The following is an 18,754-nucleotide window of genomic DNA, read 5'->3' as shown; positions in this document are numbered from 1 at the left end:
ACAGTGGAAGGTGCTCATGGTGGGACGTCCCTTCCAACACAAACCATTCTGGGATTCTACAGTAAGATCATCTGCCCTGCTCCTGCCCTGCTCGGAGTCTGGTCCCCATCCCACAGCTCCTGTGCAGGGGCAGGAAGGGGAGAAAGAGGTCAGAGAGTGGGAACACGGAAAGTTTCTCACTGCCTTGGTGCTGGGCTTCAACTCCAGCTCCTGCTTGCTGCTCTCTCCGGTTTGCCTTATTTATGGACTCAGATGTCCCCTACTCTTCTTCCTGCAGCAGCCACAGTCCCAGCTCCCCACAGGCTCCCCATCACCGACAGATCAGCACCAATGAACTCCCTGCTCTGCTCTGCACTCGGCAGCCAAACCCCTCCTGCCCTTCACGTTGGTGCTGCTGGGGGATGATGTATGAAATCCAGGTCGCTTTGATTCATACGAGCTGTGTTCACCTTGCAGAACAGGCTGTCACCAAAAATAATAAAGCTCCTTGTTTTAATGCCTGGAGAGGCTGTTGGACGAGCAGCAGGACAGGTTTAGATCCTCTTCCAAGGAAAAGGACGCTTTTGAGAAAGACGGATTGCAAGCCACGGGATGGCTGCAGGAACGGTAAATAATAATTAGAGCGTGTCTGGAGGCTGCACAGGGAGCAGGGACCTGTCAGGCTTCCTGTGGCACTCTTGGTCTGGACAGGGCAACTCCTGACCCACGGCCTGTAAGGTCTAAATGATGTTGCCAGGAGCAGAGGGTTGGCAGCACGGGGTGAAGCGAGCTGTCCCTTGTCACCCAGGAGAGAGGTGGCACAGCCCTGGGTGCTGCAGCTGCTGGGATGGGGACCAGGGTGGCTGCAGTTCATCATCCCTTACATCCACAGGCCTTTAGCAGGAGAGGCAAAACCCTGCTGGGAAACTCTTTACCCCCTGATTTATAGTTCATCCCTTGAATTTGTCTCATGCCACAGCACAGCCCTTCCCTGAGCTCCTGCTTCCAGGAGGTGTTTTGTATGGAGTGAGTGCACCAGCACAGTATCCAGTGAGGTTGTGTCCTCATCTCTCTCCTTTCTGAGCAGCTCAGATTATGGTGCTTGGCATCAGACCTGCCTGGTGCCCCAGCACAGCCTCTTGGTCCTTCCCCCTTTGGATGCTCTGCTGTTGGGATGTGATTCCCAAAGCCCCGTCCTCCTCCGTGTCCTGGAGCAGCCCACACGTGCACATGGCACTGAGGCAAAAAAGTATTAATGGGGGGAAAAGTTAACCACGTTTATTGAACTGCGAAAAAGGTTGTTTTTATATCCCTTTATTGGAGTATAAAGACAGCTTTTATAACCTTTTAAAGGGGCATAAAAGCAGCTTGGAGACCAGAAACCTTGCTCCAGTGGAAGGCAGGGAAAGGGAAAGGGAAAGGGAAAGGGAAAGGGAAAGGGAAAGGGAAAGGGAAAGGGAAAGGGAAAGGGAAAGGGAAAGGGAAAGGGAAAGGGAAAGGGAAAGGGAAAGGGAAAGGGAAAGGGAAAGGGAAAGGGAAAGGGAAAGGGAAAGGGAAAGGGAAAGGGAAAGGGAAAGGGAAAGGGAAAGGGAAAGGGAAAGGGAAAGGGGAAGGGGAAGGGGAAGGGGAAAGGAAATAGAGAAGGGAAAGGGGAAGGGAAAGGGGAAAGGGGGAGAGCAATCAACTACCACGTTCTGAGGTCAGGAGTAGCTGGAGGGGCTGGCTGCAGCTGCTGAGACCCCAGGTCCGAGGTGGTTGTGGTGTCCCCTCTCTCAGGGAGGTTTGCAGCCCTCGCTGCTGCTCACAGCCCTGGCCCTGGGCTGGGACTGTGTTCCTCCTCCCCTCTACAAGAGCAGAGCCCTCCCAGGAGGGGGAGGTGTTGGACTTAATGAACTCACCTCTTTCCTTTTTCTCCCCAGTCTTCTGTGAATAAATGCTGCTTTGGCTTCGTTCCTCCTGGAATGAGGGAGGAGGGAATGTGTAAAGGTTTGGCCTGGAGGCTGGAAGGAAAGTTTGCTCTGTGGCTGCTCCAGCCTCTCCTGTGACACCCAGCCTCTCTGAGCTTCTGGGTGGGCCAGCTCCCAGCCTCACTGGCCTGGAGAGTATTGGTTAATTTGGGATCTGGGGCTGGCACCCTCATGGGTGGGGTATCCTCTGTCCCCCTGACGCCTTCAGGATCCTGGGATGAGCACAGGGGTGTGCTGCAGTCCCTCTCCTCCGTGGCACAGGATTCTCTGCCTCCTTGCCCATCCAAACCAGCAGGTCCAGCTGCTGGCTGGGATGTGGCTGAGAGCGGCACCTTCAAACCCAGGAGGAAGCTGCTGCCACCTCTCCCAGAGCTCCTGGACAGCACTCATGTCACAGAGGACACAAAAAGAACCACACGAGGACACGCTGGTGAGCTAAGCAGGAAAAGGGGCGAGTTTATTTACAAAACTCAATTTTATACATTTCCTTTGGGGCCTGTGGATTGGAGGATGGAATTCCACCTCTCAATCCACATTGGTTAAGCCAACTGTCAGTCAGCTTTCTCCTTTCACCTAGAAATATGTAAACAATGAAAGACAGTTAGCAAAACATGGCCATTGTTTATAGTAGAAAGTGTGATAAAGTAAAAATTCCGACTCCAATATGAAGAACATTACAGAAGGCGTAGAAAAGTCTTCAAAACCAGGGTGACAGCACTCCAAAAGCATTTGGCCTTGCAGGGGGTTAGAGCCCAACCAGCTCCTGCTGGCACACTCCTCCCAGGACAGAGCTGGGCTCTGTCCCTCCAGTGGGGGAGTTGTGCCTTTTTCTTTCCCTTTTTCTTTCCCTGGTTCCCTCAGCAGTGGCTCTGACACGACATTAAGAGAGGAGAGTGACCTTTCCAGCGGCCTGCAGCTCCGGGAGGGAGAGCTGAGCCCTGTCTGCAGCAGGCACCGCTGGAATACGGATGGGTCACGGGGCTCCTCATCCCCACACCACCTCCCAAATAATCAGCTTCCCCAGACAGCGTTGTGGGGCTGTAAACAGGACAGGAGCAGGAGCAGCTGCTTCTAATTTCACTTCATGGGGAGGGAGGCGATGCTGAGAGCACCCCGCATTCTCGGCACATATTTTTCATCATTACAGGCAGAAATGCCAGAGCTCTGACAGATATTAATGCAGTTCACACCGGGAGAAAATCTTCTTTCCATCAGGCTCCATGTGCAGCAAGAGGGCAGTGCCATTTGCAGCCCTAGGGAGGATGTGTTTGAAAGGTGATGTGTTTTTTACCCGGGAAGTTTTATTCCCAAAGTTCTGTTTGGAGAAAGGGCACCTGAACCCATCCCATTGGGGGCTGTGGGATCACTCTTCATGGACCTGGGTGAGGTGCACTGGCAGCAGTGCTGGGAATTAATCTGGATTTTGGTGTAACTCAGATTCCCCTCTGCTGGCTCTGCCATAGCTGGGTGTCACCACGGGCTGTCATTGTCCCATGGAGCATTTTGTGACCTGGGCTCCCATCCCACCCAGACCCACAATGGTTCCGTGAGGTTTTCAGACTTATCCCACAGAGAACGGCACCTCCTTGCACCCCTCAGCCTCCTTTTATTTGCTTATCCCACTAAATATTCATCAGTAACATTTAAGACAAAGGAAAGAGATAATTACAAGGGGAGAGTTTTTTTGCAGTATTAAAGGTTAACAGAATTCTTGGCATTTGTGCCTTGTCGATCTCCATGTAATTATGCTTATTTCCCAGAATTCAGAGGCGACTGTGCCTGTTAACGCTCAAAGATGGTACCCCGGGAATTAAATTTATGAGATCATTTCTCAAAATCTTCAGATTCAAACCAAGCATCTCGCTTAATGGCATGACTATTATTAATATTATTCTTGGATGCAGAGAGCCGCGAGGGTCAGAGGACCAGTGGCAAAACTCAAATTGATACAGGCTGGGAGCCTGGACGTTTTTCCCAAGGAATGGACTCCAGCAATTTGGCAGCTTCAGGGAAGCAGGCTGGCAGAAGATGGGTGCTGCAAAGGTGCTGCTTTGGGGTGAAAATGGGAAAAAGCCCATTTTTGGCAGCGGCTGCAGGGGGCTGAGAAAGGAAAGCTTGGTTTGGAGGTCTGATCCCAGCCTGGAGGCAGGTGCAGGCAAAAGGGAGCTCAGTGGCTCCAGGAGAGGCAGATTCCAAGGATGCAGAACAGCTGGCACACTCAGTGCTTTTAAAAGAGGGATTTCAGGGGCTCTGCTCTCGCTGTTTGCTTTTTGTTGCATATGGTTGTCTAAACTGAGAACTGTGCTCCTCCCCTGTTGTCTGCTTCCCCTGGATTTGTGAGTGCTGAGCAGTTTTGTGTTTCAGAAAAGGTTTGGGAGGGAAACTGAGCTGGAGGGGGTGAACCAGGCAGGCTTTTTGCTGCTCCCTGCAGCTGAGGGTGTGTGTGATATCCAGATGGGCTGGGGAAGGCTTGGCTCAGTGAGTTTGCCTTGGGATCACCCCAGGAGAAGGCACAGCAACCTTTGGAGCTGCTTTTCCAAACAGTTATCCAGCACAGAGCCCCCAGACTGTGGGCAGAGCCTCACAGGGGGTGGAACTTTGTGTTTTCACATTTAAGGGAGCTGTGCTGGAGCTCCCAAATATCCATGGTGAGGCCTGAGGAGTGTCTGGCTTTTCTTTTCAGCTTATTCAGCTTTTTCCCCTTTTCACTGACTGCAGGGATTGAGTCGTAGAGCTCTGGGTTAATGTCACACACTTATCAAATGCCATTAGATGGATAATGGCATGGCTTTATCCCACATCATCATTATCCCTGGCACCTGAGCCAAAAAAAAAACAACTTACACTGCTGGGGATGCAGAGTCTGCATCAAAGAAGTTTTTTGGGGTGTTCATACAGCACCATAACCTCACAAAGAAGCCATGAGAAGCAGATTTATGTAAAATCAATATTGATTTGTACCAAGGATCAATCCCAGTTCATAATTCTCACTGTGCCAGCATGGCTTGGTATCTGTTTGATCAGCTTTTTAACTCTCTGCATCGATGCTAAATATGGAGTCTGGACCTGAGAGGTGTCACTTCATAAATGTGTGTGAGCCTGGCTGGGCTGCTGGAAGAGGCCCAGACACTGAGGGCTGGGGGAGAAAGGACAAATCCAAAGGGAAAAGTGAGGCATTGAGGAATGCTTTGGATCCTCCTGATTTTCTGTCCCAGCTGCAGCACTGCCTGGCCCCTCTGGGGTGTACAAAGAATCCCAGGATGGTTTGGATTGGAAGGGACCTTAAAGCTCATCCAGTGCCATGGGCAGGGACAGCTTCCACCAGCCCAGGCTGCTCCAATCCCTGTCCAGCCTGGCCTGGGACACTGCCAGGGATGAGATATTGGGTATCCCCCAGGATGGTGCTGTGTGTTAGGGCAGGCAGTGCTGTGTGGGCGTTTTGGCTTCCCTTTTCCTCCTGGGGTGCACTCCTGGTTACCTGGGGCAGGGAGATCAGCCCTGTGCTGGGCTTGCAGCACCAGTCTGGGACAGATTTGCAGCCTTCTCCAGGGCACCTGCTCCTCCAGCCCCTTGGATGAGGCTTTGCAGCTCAGCCAGGGGTGCCCTGGAAGGAGTTAATTCGTGCTTGAAAATTCCAGGGTCCCTGAGCACGATGAGAGCAAGCGACAAACCCGAGCCCAGCGGTTCTTTAAAGGGCAAACAAAATGTTCCTTTTTTACTGCGAGGCTCCTGGTGCAAAGTGCAGGCGGAGCAGGGCAGCGTGGCTTTAGGGGAAGGCTCCCCAAAGCACATTTTATTTAAATTTAATAGCACGGTTACTGTAAGTTTATCTAAACTGCAATTAAATATTAACAGCATCTGTAGCAGGGATTAATGGGGTCTCCTGTTTTTAAACACTGTGGAGAGGGTGCTGGGAGGGACTGAGGGCTGAGCGCCCATGAGGATGCTGCCTGCATTCCAAAATCTGCCCTAGAAACAGCCCTGAACAGGCGATTTCTCCAGCCCGGAGCGGGAATGCCTTTGGGGCGAGAAGGGCCAAGTAAGGCTCCCAATCATTGTTCTTTAATTGGGGCCACCGTTAACGAGGGGGTAAATGAGGCAGCGAGCGGAGCTGGAGCCCGCGTCCTTTGTGGCTTCCTGAATGGCTGGAGGGCTGAGCAGTTATTGAGGAAAAGCTCTCCCGGCCTCGTGTGTCACTCACCTGACTAAGGCCAAGGAAATGAAGCGCTTTTTGTGCAACCCGGAGCTTATTGGAGAATAATGTGGTGTGCGATAGCGCGGCCGGCGTTCTGAAATCGTGTTTTCATTTGGAAGGAACGAGGATGTCTCGAGCATAAATTATGTTTCTGATCATATTTGGCCATTTTAGATTAAAAATAAATTTCCACTTTGGGGCTATAGATTGCCATCTATCAACTCCCTGAAAAGGGAAGAAAGGAATTAAAAGGAAAATCTGGCTGTACGAATTGCCTTGCTATGACCTACTTATTGAAAGTAGTTTTTTGTTCTCCAGGAATGAAATCCACTGGTGTGGGGAGGTGTAGGATAGTGTGGGTGTAGGTTTGCAGGCAGGTCTGTAGGATGGGAGGATCTTTAACGTGGACCTGCGAGCAGCTACAATAAAATAGAAGATAGATCCATGCTGGATGCTTTGGAGGAAGCAGGAAAAAATGCAGCAATGTTCTTTCCCTTGATACATGAACCTGAACTGCAAATTTGCTTCTGATTTTTGGCCTTTGGGACAACTCAGCTCTGCAGATTGGCTGCTTAAGGCTTGGTTTTGCACAAATGCCTGAGACTGGGGCAGTGTTTGCTGGGAGGGTCCTGGGAGTCCCTTGCAGCAGTCCAAATGCCATCATTCTTCCCTGTGGGACATTTCTGGGACTGCTCTGCTCCCTGCTCTGCCTCTGAACCACCTCCTCCTCCCCAATCGGTAGAGATGCTCCTTTGGGAAGCAAACCCTCAGGGTCTTACTCCTCCTAACCCCTTCTCCACGCAGGCTTTCAGCATCCTCCCCTCCAGCTGCCATCTCCCACGGGTTAGAAAATCCTTCCCCTGGCTCCATCCTTGGCGCTGCATCCCTTCGCAGCCGGTCCAGCCCTTGCTGCTGCCCTGTTTGTGGTCTCTGCCAGGAGAGGGGGGCCTTTAGCCTTGCTGGAGAGCAGAGCAGAGAGATTGATACGGAGATAAAGATACACCTCGAGTGCGCTGCGCTCGTTCTGCTTCCTCCTGCCTGTTGCTCGCAATGAGGGGAGGAAAAAAAAAGACTTTCACCTAAGTAGGAAGAAAGGGAAGAAGTTGAAAGCGAGAGGCTGTTTGGTGCTCAGATGGGCTCAGCCCGTGTGCAGCAAACTCTGCTGCTGCTGTGGTCAAAACCCAATGAAGGAAAAAAGACTCTCTCATCCCCAGAGGAGGCTACAAAGCTCTCTTTCTCTCGCTGCTGAACCTTCACAGCTGGACTCAGTTGCTGGCTCCACTGCTGCTGGAGCAACTGAATTATTTAAAGGAACCTTGATTTGGTTTTCTCTTTGCTGTTTTCCCGCGTTGTGTTTATTGTCTATAGATATTTTTATAGTCCGAAGCAATTACAGCTGTCAGAAAAGAGACGAGCTGTGACAGGCTGATTTATATGTACATTGTATGTATGCAAGAGAGGGAGGGAGACCAGGGATTCTGCCGCGCTTTAGTATGCAGGAGCGTATTGGATGTAAATTCCTTGGGATTTTCAAACAATGCTGCTGATGATCTCCTAACAGTGGGCCAAATTCAGCCCTGGCAAGGGCTGGAACAGCTCTGCAGGTCACATCTGCCCCAGCCTCGCACGTTTTCAGTGCAGGGAGGTGGGGTTTTTTTCTGGCTCGTAATTTAAGATGCTCCTGGCGATCCGGGGCTGAATTCCGTGTTAAAAGGTTAACTGGCTGTGGTTATTGGAATCCCTCTGGTTTTGCTGACACAGGAGTTGGGCTCTGCCCATTCAAAGGAGCGGCTCCACAAAGAGCAAGCCCTTGTGTGAGGGTCCTGCAGGTATCCCAGCGGGGTCCCCATCCTGCCAGGGGTGCGTGGATGCCGCAGCGATCAGCAGGATTGGTGTGTTTTACCCTCTGTGGTCTTGTACAGCCCTGGACAGAGTATTTTCCTCTGCCTCTGACGGTCTCTCCTTAGGCAGTGAGGTTTCAGAGACCCCTCCCATGTAATTTGTGTCCCCAAAGGATCCGCAGCCTTCCCCCCTTCCCTGCCAGTTCTGACAGCCGAGTTCACTGCAGGGATTAAAGTCCTCCTGCCAAGAGCTGGGGAAAGCTGCGGTTTCCTCTGGGAAAACACAGACTCGAGGCAGCACGTCCCACCAGCGCTAAATTCAAGGAGCAGAGAACCTTCAGACAAGGAAAAAGTAGCGAGACTTGCAGAGCAATCCCCTTCTCGTATGAACAGCCAGCATGCACAATAATGCTAAAGCTTTATTTGATGGAGTGTTTCCTCTGCCCGGCACAGCTCATAATGTTTTAGAGATTAAATAGCACAGTTAGTGAATTAAGCAGTAGTTTACAGGGGATTGGGAGACTCCAGGGATTAGTAACGGGCTATGGATCCTTTCACATCTAGGTCACCAGTTTGAATCCGGCGCAGGTTGCCAGCAGCCAACTCAAAAACAACAACAACGAAACCCACCCCACGTTGGTGCCGTGCAAAAGCTGCCGAGCACACGGTGGGGGAATGGAGGGAGGATTTTTGGAGAAGGCAAAGCAGGGAAGACATTGGGCACGGCAAGGGGGGAGACCTGGTTTTCCCTAAGGCTTGGCTGCGGCAGCTGAGGGGTTTGAGGGGTGCAGCACCCCAAAAGCTGTGATGCCTCCAGGACTCTCTGCTCTGAGGACGCTCCCCAGCACCTTTTCACCAGCATGGAACTGTGCCTGGAAATATTAATGTGCCTAGCCACTAGCGGAGGGAAGGAGGAATTGCTCGGCATAAGCAAATGTGATATTTGTTAAATTATGAGCTGATAAAAAGTACGAGGGGACCGTGCTTGCGGTTGGGGAGGAATTTGCCACTTAAGCTCACGCTGTGCCTGTGAGGTGCAGGGGACCAGGAGGACACGCTCCTGCCTCTCCTCATCATCACCTGGCTGGGGGGGAAGGGGGGATATTACCCGTGCCTCAGTTTCCCCTCCCGCACAGTGACTTTGCCGCCTGGGACGGGGATGGTGCCGAGGTAGAGGAGGGCAAAGGGGAGAGTTGTGCGGTGCTGGCTACGGGACGCAGGTAAGCGCAGGGGGAGAGAGGAGAAAGGAAGGGGGGTCTCGCCATCCCCCCGAAGAGCGCGGCGCGGCGGGGGTTAATGTGCGTGTCCTCCTGCGCATCCCGCCCCGCTGCCGCCCGTGTGCGGGGCTCGGGCCGTGCGGGAGCCGAGGCGCCGGGCAGCGCTGGAGCCGCTGCCATGACAACCCCGGGGATGCTGCCGGCCGGGGCCGGGGTGCTGCCGCCGCCCCCCCGCGCCCCTCCCGCCCGCCGCTGAGGCCAGCCAGGGGCTCCGGCAGCCTGACATCCCCGCATTCTGCACCCCGCCGTCCTCTCGTCCCCATCCTGCATCCCGGCATCCTGCATCCCGCCTGGACCAGCCCCCCGGCAGCGGGGCGGGAGGAGAGGAGCTGCAGGGCATCCCGAAGGCTTTTGCCCGCTGTGCCTTCTTGCGCCTGGACACCTTTGCTAGCTCGCCTCGGGGGTGTTTTTTGGGGTTTTTACTGGTTTTTGGACTGCCCCCGCCTCGGGACAAGCGTGCGGGAGTGGGGCACAGCCGGGCCCCCCCGGCGCCTCCTCGCCCAAGTGAGCCTCGGACTGCTGCCCGAAGAACCGGCTCGCCCAGCACCTTTGCCACTTCTCCTCCTCCTCTTCCTCCTCCTCCCCCCGGCCCTCCCGTCCTCCTCCCTCGCCCGAGGACAGCGGGACTCCCTCCGATGCCGCTCGGCAGGCTCAGCGCTCGCAGCCAGCCTTGCCGGGGGCTCTCCTGATCTCCGTGGAGCTCCGCAGCGCTCGCCCCGGTGGTTTTGCTCCCCCCCATCCCTCCTCTCCACCCACCCCTTCCCCCTTTTCGCCTTGTCGGGTGTGTTTTTTGCCTGTCGGAAAAGTCCCCGCTGCCCAGGATGGGGGTCGGTGGGTGCTTGGCCCTGCCCTGGAGGTGCCTGGTCGTCCTCTGTCTCAGGCTGCTCTTCCTTGTGCCCGCAGGAGTGCCCGTGCGCAGCGGAGATGCCACCTTCCCCAAAGCCATGGACAACGTGACAGTGCGGCAAGGGGAGAGCGCCACGCTCAGGTAGGAGCAGCTGGACGGGGCTTTGGGGGGCTTTCGGGGGGTCCTACTCGCGTGGTGACTTTTGGGGACGTGACTCAGTTTCCCCGCGGGGGATGCGCCGTGCCGGTTTGGCGGTATGGGATGGTACCGGGCAGCGAGCTGAGAGATTGGAGTGCCAGGGGAATGGGCTTGGGCTCAGCCCTCCCAGTTGTCTTCGGGAAAGTTACCGGGGGGTGAAAAATTAGGGAATGTGATTCCCTTTTGGCTCCCTGCCCCACAGCGGTGCGAGGCAGGGGCTCCGGTGCTGCTGTCGGTACCACGGCTCGGGCGCTTCGGCCGCGTTCGGTGAGGATAAATCCTGCCCTGCTCCCGGAGCGCAGTGCCCGGGGTGTCTTCGTCCATGTCTGACTGCCCCAGCCTGGGGAAAGGGGGAGTTTTTGACCTCCCGGTGTGGCTTTATGCCTTTTTCTCGTGTCCAGACCTGCTGGAATAGGGAAGTGCAGGACGCGGCTGGCTCTGGACAGGTGGATGCTCCGCTCCTTAAAAATTCCTTACTCCAGAGGCGAGGGGCTGCTGCTCGCTGGCAGCATTCCCTCCCTGGGAAGGGGAGAAGTGGGGGCTGGGCGTTGCACCAGGGTCCTGTCCCCTGCAGCAGCGAGCCGAGGGCTTCAGGGGCTGCCAAGGAATCCGTGATTTTGCTCAGCATAATTCTGGGGACATCCATGCCCAGACGCTCGTCCCCGTCCCTCACAGCAGATGGGCGCAGTCATCCCAGAGGATGTTTGATGGGGACATTAAAAACCAAAAGCCGGGTTTTAATTGCAGCGCAGGGAAGCGGCGCCTGCAACTCCGGCATGCTCGGGAGCGACTTTGCTGCTCCGGAGCGTTGCATAGGTGACACCAACATCTGCGGGGCCAGCTGGGTGTGTGCCGTGACACCGCGCCCCTGCCTGGCACCACCCAGTGCCGGGGGCCCGAGCCAGGGCAGGAAAAACAGCCCCGGGGGGGAATTTCAGCAGGAATTTTGCTGCGCCTCAGTTGTTGGCAGCCAAATCTGGTGTCGCCCCGCAGCCCCTGGGTGCTCCGGGGAGGGTGGGAGCTGTGTCGTGGCCGTGCCTCTGGATTTGTCTTGCGTCATGGCACGGCTGGGCAAAGAGGGAAACGGGTGGCACAGGGTGGAGGACGGAGTGTCTTGCTTAGGAATTTGAGCTTGGCTTAAACAAGTAGTAGCGCCTTCTCTTTCCTGAATCGCCGTGTTCTCCCAAGCACCAAAAATCCTACAGACCCTATCAAAGGGGGAGGGGGTTGGGTTTCTGGGGGTCTGGGCAGTGAAATTCACTGGGTGGGTGCTCTGCAAACTTCTGGAAAGAGGCTCTGGTGAGGGCCTGCACAGGGTTTTGGGCAATACCAGGGATCTTGATCCACACCAGGGATCTTGATCCACACCAGGGATCTTGATCCACACCTGGATCGAGGTGTTCTGCCCTGACACTGGGTGGGCGCTGGTGTTGGAGGAGAACAAAGGGAAGCTTGGGTGAGTCAGCAGGAGGGATTCCTCTGTCAGGGAGGCTTCATGGGCAGGGGGACAAATCCTGCCCCTGGGAGGTGGCTCTGGGGAGGGAGGGAGGACAGTGATGTGTCATCATCCCAGAGCTGCCGGAGGTGCGTCCCAGTAGAGCTGGGCCTGATGGCAGGGGATGTCCTTGTCCCTTGCCAGGTGCCTCATCAGTTCAGGTGTACCCCTGGAGAGGGGCATGTGGGATGTGCAGCCTGTGGATGCCATTCCCACTGTGCTGGTGACATTCCTGCTGTCCTGCCCCTGGAGTGGAGAGTGCTCTTGGAAATGAATGGCTTGCTGAGGTGGCAGAGGGGTGCAGGAGTGTGGCTTTGCCTGGGCCTTTGGAGGTGTTTTCCTGCTGGTTTGAGGTGGGAGCAGCTGGCCCAGCAGGCAGTGGGACATTGCTGCATCCCCAGTCAGTCCCAGCCGTGCAGCAGGAGCCGGGGGGAGCAGAGCATGTGGAAACCAGAGGAAATCAAGGAAACATGAATCTTCCTGCCTGCTCCCCTCCCAGCCCGGCGTGCCCATCGATCTGTTGTGGAGGAGTTAACTTGTGCAGAATAGCAATGCTGCTACAAAGGCTCTGGCAGACCCCAGCGATGCTCCCGGCCACCTCCTGCCCAGCCCTGCATGGGTGGCACTCAGGGAAAGGAAAAAAAAATCAGGTCTAATCCAATCCCACTCATTTCCATGCATGGTGGGAGGATGGGGTGCTGCAGCCAAGGATTTGGAAGGAGAGATGTTTCTAGAGGTCCCTTCTTGGTGTTTCACAGATGCCAAAAGGGAAGAGCAAGCTGAGAACTCAGCAGCAGAAGCTGCTGTTTCTCTGGAGCACTTGGAAAGTCCTGTGCCCCACTCTTCCCAAGGGAGAGCTTTGGCTGTTGGAAATAGGTTATTTTATCGGGGTGGCAGGTGCTGAGGAGCCTGAGCTGCTGTCGAGCAGCAGTGCCCTGCCAAGAGGCTCTTTTCAGCTCTGTCCCTCCAAGCAGAGCGAATTCAGTGCTGGAAAAAAAAGCTGGATTGAAATCTGCAAGGAGCCTTGTGTGTTGTAAAGGCTTTGCTCCATACAATCCACTGTAGGGAATCAGTTTAGGACCAGAGACATTGCAGATGTTCAGATATTTCCTTCTATCCTGTGATATTTCTACTGGAGGGTGCAGGCATTTCATGGGTACCAGCACTTTAATCACTGTATTAAACTTAAATCAAGCTTTAGATGTTGGGTTACAGCTGCTGCCTGGCATAGGAGGGGTAGGATTTACTCCTGGATGCAGCAAAGCCTCCAGGAATAGGGAAAAGGTTTCAGGGTGCTGTGTCCAACAGTACAGTGTTTTTACTGATGGATGTCTTGGTCCTGCCTTTGGGGTTACACTGAGGAATTGTGTGCAGGTGAAGGTCAGAGTTTTCTGTCCTTCCTCGTGTCCCCAAGCACAGTTTGTGAGGATGAGGCTGATCTTCATCCCCTCCCACCGTGTCCAGACAGCTCTGCCCTCACCAGTGGCAGGAGAGGACCCTCCTGAACTTCCATGCAGTGCTTGAACCGAGTCCAGGCATTGCTGAGACCTTTGGAGCAGCTCTCTGGGCACCGAAACAAATGGCTTGATTATGATTTCACTTTAATTGGCATCAGTCAGCGCTTTCCATGGCGAGGCTCTGACGTTCCCATCAGCAGCACAGGCGCCTGCATGGTGTCCCCCAAACCCTCCTGTGCTCCTCTCTCCATCTCCTCTGGTTTCCTTGGCACGGAGATGCAATGCCTTCATTTATTCCCCTCTTTGATTCCAACACTAAAAGTCAAATCTGAGTTAAACATGAGGCCAAGCTTTTTTTAACCCTGATGTTTCCTGTGGTTTCCACTCAGGCTTTGAAAAGGGCTGTGAGCTTTGCCACTGAGCTCTGTCATTCTTTACCTAAGCCTGTTTTGCAAATTTATCTGGCCCCTGTTGTGCTCTTGAAATAATTTTGGAGAAATGATGACTTGGCTGCGAAACAAAACAAAATCAAGCATGTTTGTTTGATGGGTGCAAACAGAAAGTGCTTGTTTGCTAAGCAGAAAAGACTATTTTTCAGAGATGAGTCTGTTTTCTGTGACTCTTTGCTGCCCCATCTTTCCCCCTTTATTCACAGGAATTTGCCTGGCCGTGTTTTTATTGTGTAACAGAAAAATGGGAATGGTCTCCAGTGGGTAAATGTGGTGTGTTCCAGCACCCGGGTCCTGGGGGAGCCTCTGTATCTCCCCCAGTGCTGTTCCTGCCAGGGTTTGAGCAAGGGTGATTCTCACTGAGGTTTTGGGCAGCTGCCTTTGTGGTTTGCAGTCAATGAGTGCAGAAATCCTGCGGGGGAGGAGGGCAGGGGAACCATTCCAGGCTGTCTGTGCCTGGGAAAGCCTCTCTGAGTCAGGGGGGCTCAAGGAGCAGTGCCCAGCACCGGGCTGGACTCCTGGCGTGAGTAACAAAAGCCAGACAGGGCAGAGGATGATGATGAAAGGGGCCAGCCCTGGTTGCTGAGCCTGCCCAGCTCTGTGTCCGTTTTGCTCCAGGCTCCTCCTCCCACTCTGAGCTGCGATAACCCCACTGAGGGAGTGCTGCTTGTCCACCCTGTCCCACCAGCTGAGAACACCCCAAGTGAGGTATTCCCATCTCCTGCCCTGCCCAGCCAACTCCTCCCTTCCCTGCACAACCACCACATTCCTTCTTTCCAGATCAGTGCTCATCTGCCTCTCCAGGGCTCAGACCTGTGGAAGACTCATCCCATTCCCATGGTCTTCAAGCCCAGTACCTGGCAGTTTCCATCCTGCTGCAGTTATTTATTTTAGAGACTCCTGATTGCTTGCCTGCCTAATTCCCAAGCCCAAAGTGGGGGTTTTAGCTGGGGCTTGCAGAGGCCAAGGTGTAACACCTTTACTGCTCAGGAACTGAGAAAAGCAAAGGAATTCTGAGCCCCTGGGATGGGCTGGGAGCAGCTCCCAGCAGTCCTGTGGGGATGGGGTGAGGATCCCAGCTAAGCTGCACGCTCATGTCTTAACCCAAGTTAATTCCCCCAATTCCCCAATATCCACCACCTTTGCCCTTCTCCTTCAAACCTCTCTCCTTCCCATCCTGAGGTTCAGGGAATAAATTCAAGCCTGTGGTGACCCCTCCTGCATTAAGGTGAGGAAGGAGCAGAGCACGTTCTCCTGCATCCCTCATGGTGCCACTTCACCCCTGCCTCTCCTCTTCCCCTTGTGCTGGGTCCTCCTTTCTGGTGGGGGTTTTGTCCCCACGTTCCTGGGGATGCCCAGAGGCTGCAGGAGCCCCACGTGTGGGGTTTGTAGCTCACGATTGCTTTGCTGGCGATGGCACGTTTCTGAAAGAGGAGTTTATTACTAAAGTGACATGTCAGCAAATCTCTGCCACCTCTCTCCCATCTCAGAGATGGAATCAGCTTAAAGTGGTGAAAAAAAAATTGTCATATGCATGGATTATTCTCTTTTTTTTTTTTTTTTTTTTCCTGAGTGCAATTTCCATCTGAGATGAGACAAGCTCCTGATTGCTGTGCCAGAGGAGGGTTTCCCTTTATAGCTTTCCTGGTGGAGCTGCTGCCTCTGGTTCACTGGAGCTGGGGTCTCCTAGGGGACAAGTGGGCTTTTGTGGAGCTGCCGTCTCCGTCCTGGCCTAAGCATCTCACATCTGGAGAGGCTGAAGTCAGATTTTACCTTGGGATGGGGAAGGGAGGCCAGAGCAGCCCCGCAGGTGGAGGGGTGCTGGGGTGGTGTTTGTAATGGTTGGGGCAGGCTTAGGGAATGGATTTTCAGTTTTCAGCCCTGCCCTCGGCTCCTGGTGTGACGTTAGGTGCCCTCCCAGGCCCTATAAATGTCTTGATTCGTGCACAGCAATTGCAACGCTTCCTTTCTCTGCTCCATGAGTCATCTGCTTGCGCTGCAGTCTCTTTGTGGCAGGATTCATCCCTCTGCAAGGAAAATGCGACGAGTGTCCTACTGCAGGGCACCAGAGGTGTCCACCCGTGTCCTGCCCTTGCTTGGGGTTTGAAGAGGGGACCGGGGGCTTCATTTGGTTGGATGTGCCAGGGAATTGTCATTTTGGGGGTCCCTGGTGTGTGTGGGGATACTGGAGCTGCTGTGGAGCTGATTAGGTGGGAGCTGAAGGAAAATCAGGGATGTTGGGACTGGGAAAGCAATGGCTCTGTGGGGCTGCTCACAGCCCCAAAGTCTGCTCTGGAGCTGCCTCACCAGGACCATGAGCTGGTGTAAGCCTTGGACCCGAGCATTTGTGGGTGCCAGTCCAAGGGATGGCACCTGGCCTCACCTCCAGCTTTGGCTGTCCTGATGTGCTGTCCCAGTGCCACCCAGACAGAGCCTTTGGGCCACGCTGCTGCTGACACTGCAGTCCTGAGCTGGCAGTTCCCCATGCCTGTTAACAGAGGTGGGTTGGGGATGTGGGTCATCCTCAGCTTGCCCAAGTCTTTGTCACTTCTGTTGGCTTCACTGGAGTTACTCCAATTTATGCTGTTGGAAAAATCCTCTTCTTGATCAGACAGAGTTGTTTTCTTCCCCCCAGACCTGCCAAAACCTGCCACTTTGAACTCAGACACCCTTATTTTCCTTCAGAGGAAAAAATCAGGAAGGAACTAATCTACAACCACATCAGTGGGAGCCTGGGCTAATAGAAATTGTAATGAGAATCCAGAGCCAAACAAACAGGCAAATGGGGAAAATGCAATCCCACCGATGCGACAGAGAGATTTATGCCAGCAAAGGGGCTGATCCAGTGCTCATTAATGTCACCACGAGTCTTTATCCCAACTGTAATGGACTGGGGATCAGGTTGGAAGACAGCATTTCAGTCTTGCCACAATATGCAGACTGTTAACGGGCTGTGTGTGGAATAGCAATGTGGAATTCCTTCTCCTCGGGGTTCGCTCCTTGTTGCACGCGGCACCTTTGCAAAGCAAGTGGGAAATTCCTTCTGCTGTCCTTGGGTTTAGTCCTCGGAGGTGCAAGGCTGTGAAGGAGCCAAGTCTGAGGCTCAGGCTTGGCTGTCTGGTTGCTGCAGCGTCTGTGGAAACGCCAACAGCATCTCCATCATGAGGCTATTAAAAATCCTGGTTTAAAAATGGGATTCTCTTCAGCTGCCGGGGAGTGGTGTTGGCTGTCACCACCACAGTCACGCTGGGAGGCATCCTCAGTTTGTGTGCAAAGTGAGGAGGCAGACGGGTGGGCATGGAAAATCTGCAGGCAAACTTGACTTTGCAGCTGGATTCTCCCCTGGGAAAGCCAGGGAGAGAATTGAGACAAGGTCTGGAGAGCTGAGCCTGGTCTGAAGGTGGGGACACCTTCGGGGACAGTGCTGAATAGGAAAGGACACCAAGGGTCAAACAGGAGATGAGTGAGTCCAGCTCTGCATGTCAATGAGGACAGAGTAAATAAGGGATAAAACCACCTTCCAACATGAGCAGCTGGTGAAATATCACAGGATTTTTTTCCCAGAGATGGGAGATTTTGACCGGCTCTGTGCGTGCAACCATAAATGGCTCTGACACCTGTGTCTGTTTTATCAGACACATGCAGAGCCCCGGCCATGATCCAAACATTCATTACTTGGGATTTTTGAGTCTCTTCTTCCCTTTTTTTTTGTCGTGGTGGGATCATTATTTTCGCAGCTTCACATCCTCAGTTCAGCAAAACCAGCGTGTTTTTCAGCCTCATGGTTTTTACACATCTCTAATAAGAAACATGAGAGGAAACTGTTGAGAAAAGCAAATTCTCAAAGGTATGAAAGGAGAGCAGGGCAGCTCCACGCTCACAGACACTTCCAAATCTCAGGATACTTTGGACCTACAGATAGGCACAGCACTAATATTTGAAGGCATATTTGGGTTCTTATCCTTCAGTCCTCCAAATTCAGTCAGGGCTTTATTCCTTAAATAACCTTAAAAAACATAAAGATAACTTTTAATTATCTTGCATCCCCTTTCTTCTCTTACAGTCCAGTAGAAAGCTCTTGATGAGCTTAAAGGAAGGGTGAATGAGGTGAAAAATCAAGGAATTCTTTTCCAAGTCCCTTTTTCTTCCATTTACTATTCAGCAGGAGCTGGGAGAGCACCTGCTTCAGCTTTCATTCAAAATTTTCAGACTTTTATCATGTGTTAAATACAAAAATACTGTTTCTTTTTTTAATTCAAACTCAGATATTTTTATTAAACAATCCATTTCTTTCTTGCGTACCTTGACTGGAAAGGATTTGACCTAAAATTCCCTTGTGGGTAAGAGGGCAGGTTTGGGTTTACTTGGAAAAATATTATTTCTTTCCTTTTATCTGAGTTTGTGAGTTCAGTGAAGCATCTTCTCAAACATTACAGGAAGTTCTCTGATGAAGCAAAAGCAAATTTTGGGGTTTAAAAATGTTTTATAGGAAATAGTGAGATTCTGATTTCATTCCATCTCAGAAGGGAAGGTTTTCTGAACACACAGAGTTTCCCTTTAGCTGAAAATAAATCTTTCCCTTCTCCTAAACTGCATTATATTTTTGGGTCAGTCATTGCTTACTACTATTTGGAAGAGCTGCTCTGTTTTGAATCAGACAAAGCTTATATTGAATGATGTTTTCCAAGGCCAAATTTCTAGCTGGCCAAGGCACGTCAGGGCCCTGTTTGCTCTGCAAACTTCCACGGTGTGGGAGTCAGGGCAAAACGGGAGGGAGCAGTTTGGAGGTTCCTCATGGTGTGTGTGCGAGTGATGTGATTTAGTCCTCGACAAACACGAGGAGCCAAAGGTGATTGTTGGCCTTGACCTGTGGAATTGGAGTTTCTTCCCTCTCTTGCAGTCTGTGGCAGGGCAGGATGTGAGGGTCGGTCTCTTCTCACGAGTAATGAGTGATAGGAAGAGAGGAAATGGCTTCAGATTGCACCAGAGGAGGTTTAGTTTGGATATTAGGGAATATTTCTGTACCAAATGGGCTGCCCAGGGCAGTGA

At 53.0% G+C, this 18,754-nt stretch overlaps 1 protein-coding gene across 4 annotated transcripts in view; it reads left to right on the top strand.

Moving 5' to 3' along the window:
* Positions 1–18,754, top strand: part of LOC134561134 (protein CEPU-1) — a 361,313-nt gene that overhangs the window by 211,479 nt on the left and 131,080 nt on the right. For 3 of the 4 annotated variants that reach the window (XR_010082859.1, XM_063417830.1, XM_063417828.1), the window contains exon 1: positions 10,066–10,247. Coding sequence is in view for 3 of the 4 variants with exons in the window: in XM_063417830.1 (XP_063273900.1) it covers positions 10,081–10,247 (167 nt within the window). In the remaining variant the exon portion in view is untranslated. Of the gene's footprint in view, positions 1–10,065; positions 10,248–18,754 lie in introns of those variants that run through there. The other variant, XM_063417829.1, reaches the window with a different exon arrangement.

This window comes from Prinia subflava, chromosome 22 (genome assembly GCF_021018805.1).
Source record: "Prinia subflava isolate CZ2003 ecotype Zambia chromosome 22, Cam_Psub_1.2, whole genome shotgun sequence".
Taxonomy (NCBI): domain Eukaryota; kingdom Metazoa; phylum Chordata; class Aves; order Passeriformes; family Cisticolidae; genus Prinia; species Prinia subflava.
This window is presented reverse-complemented; position numbering and strand designations above follow the sequence as displayed.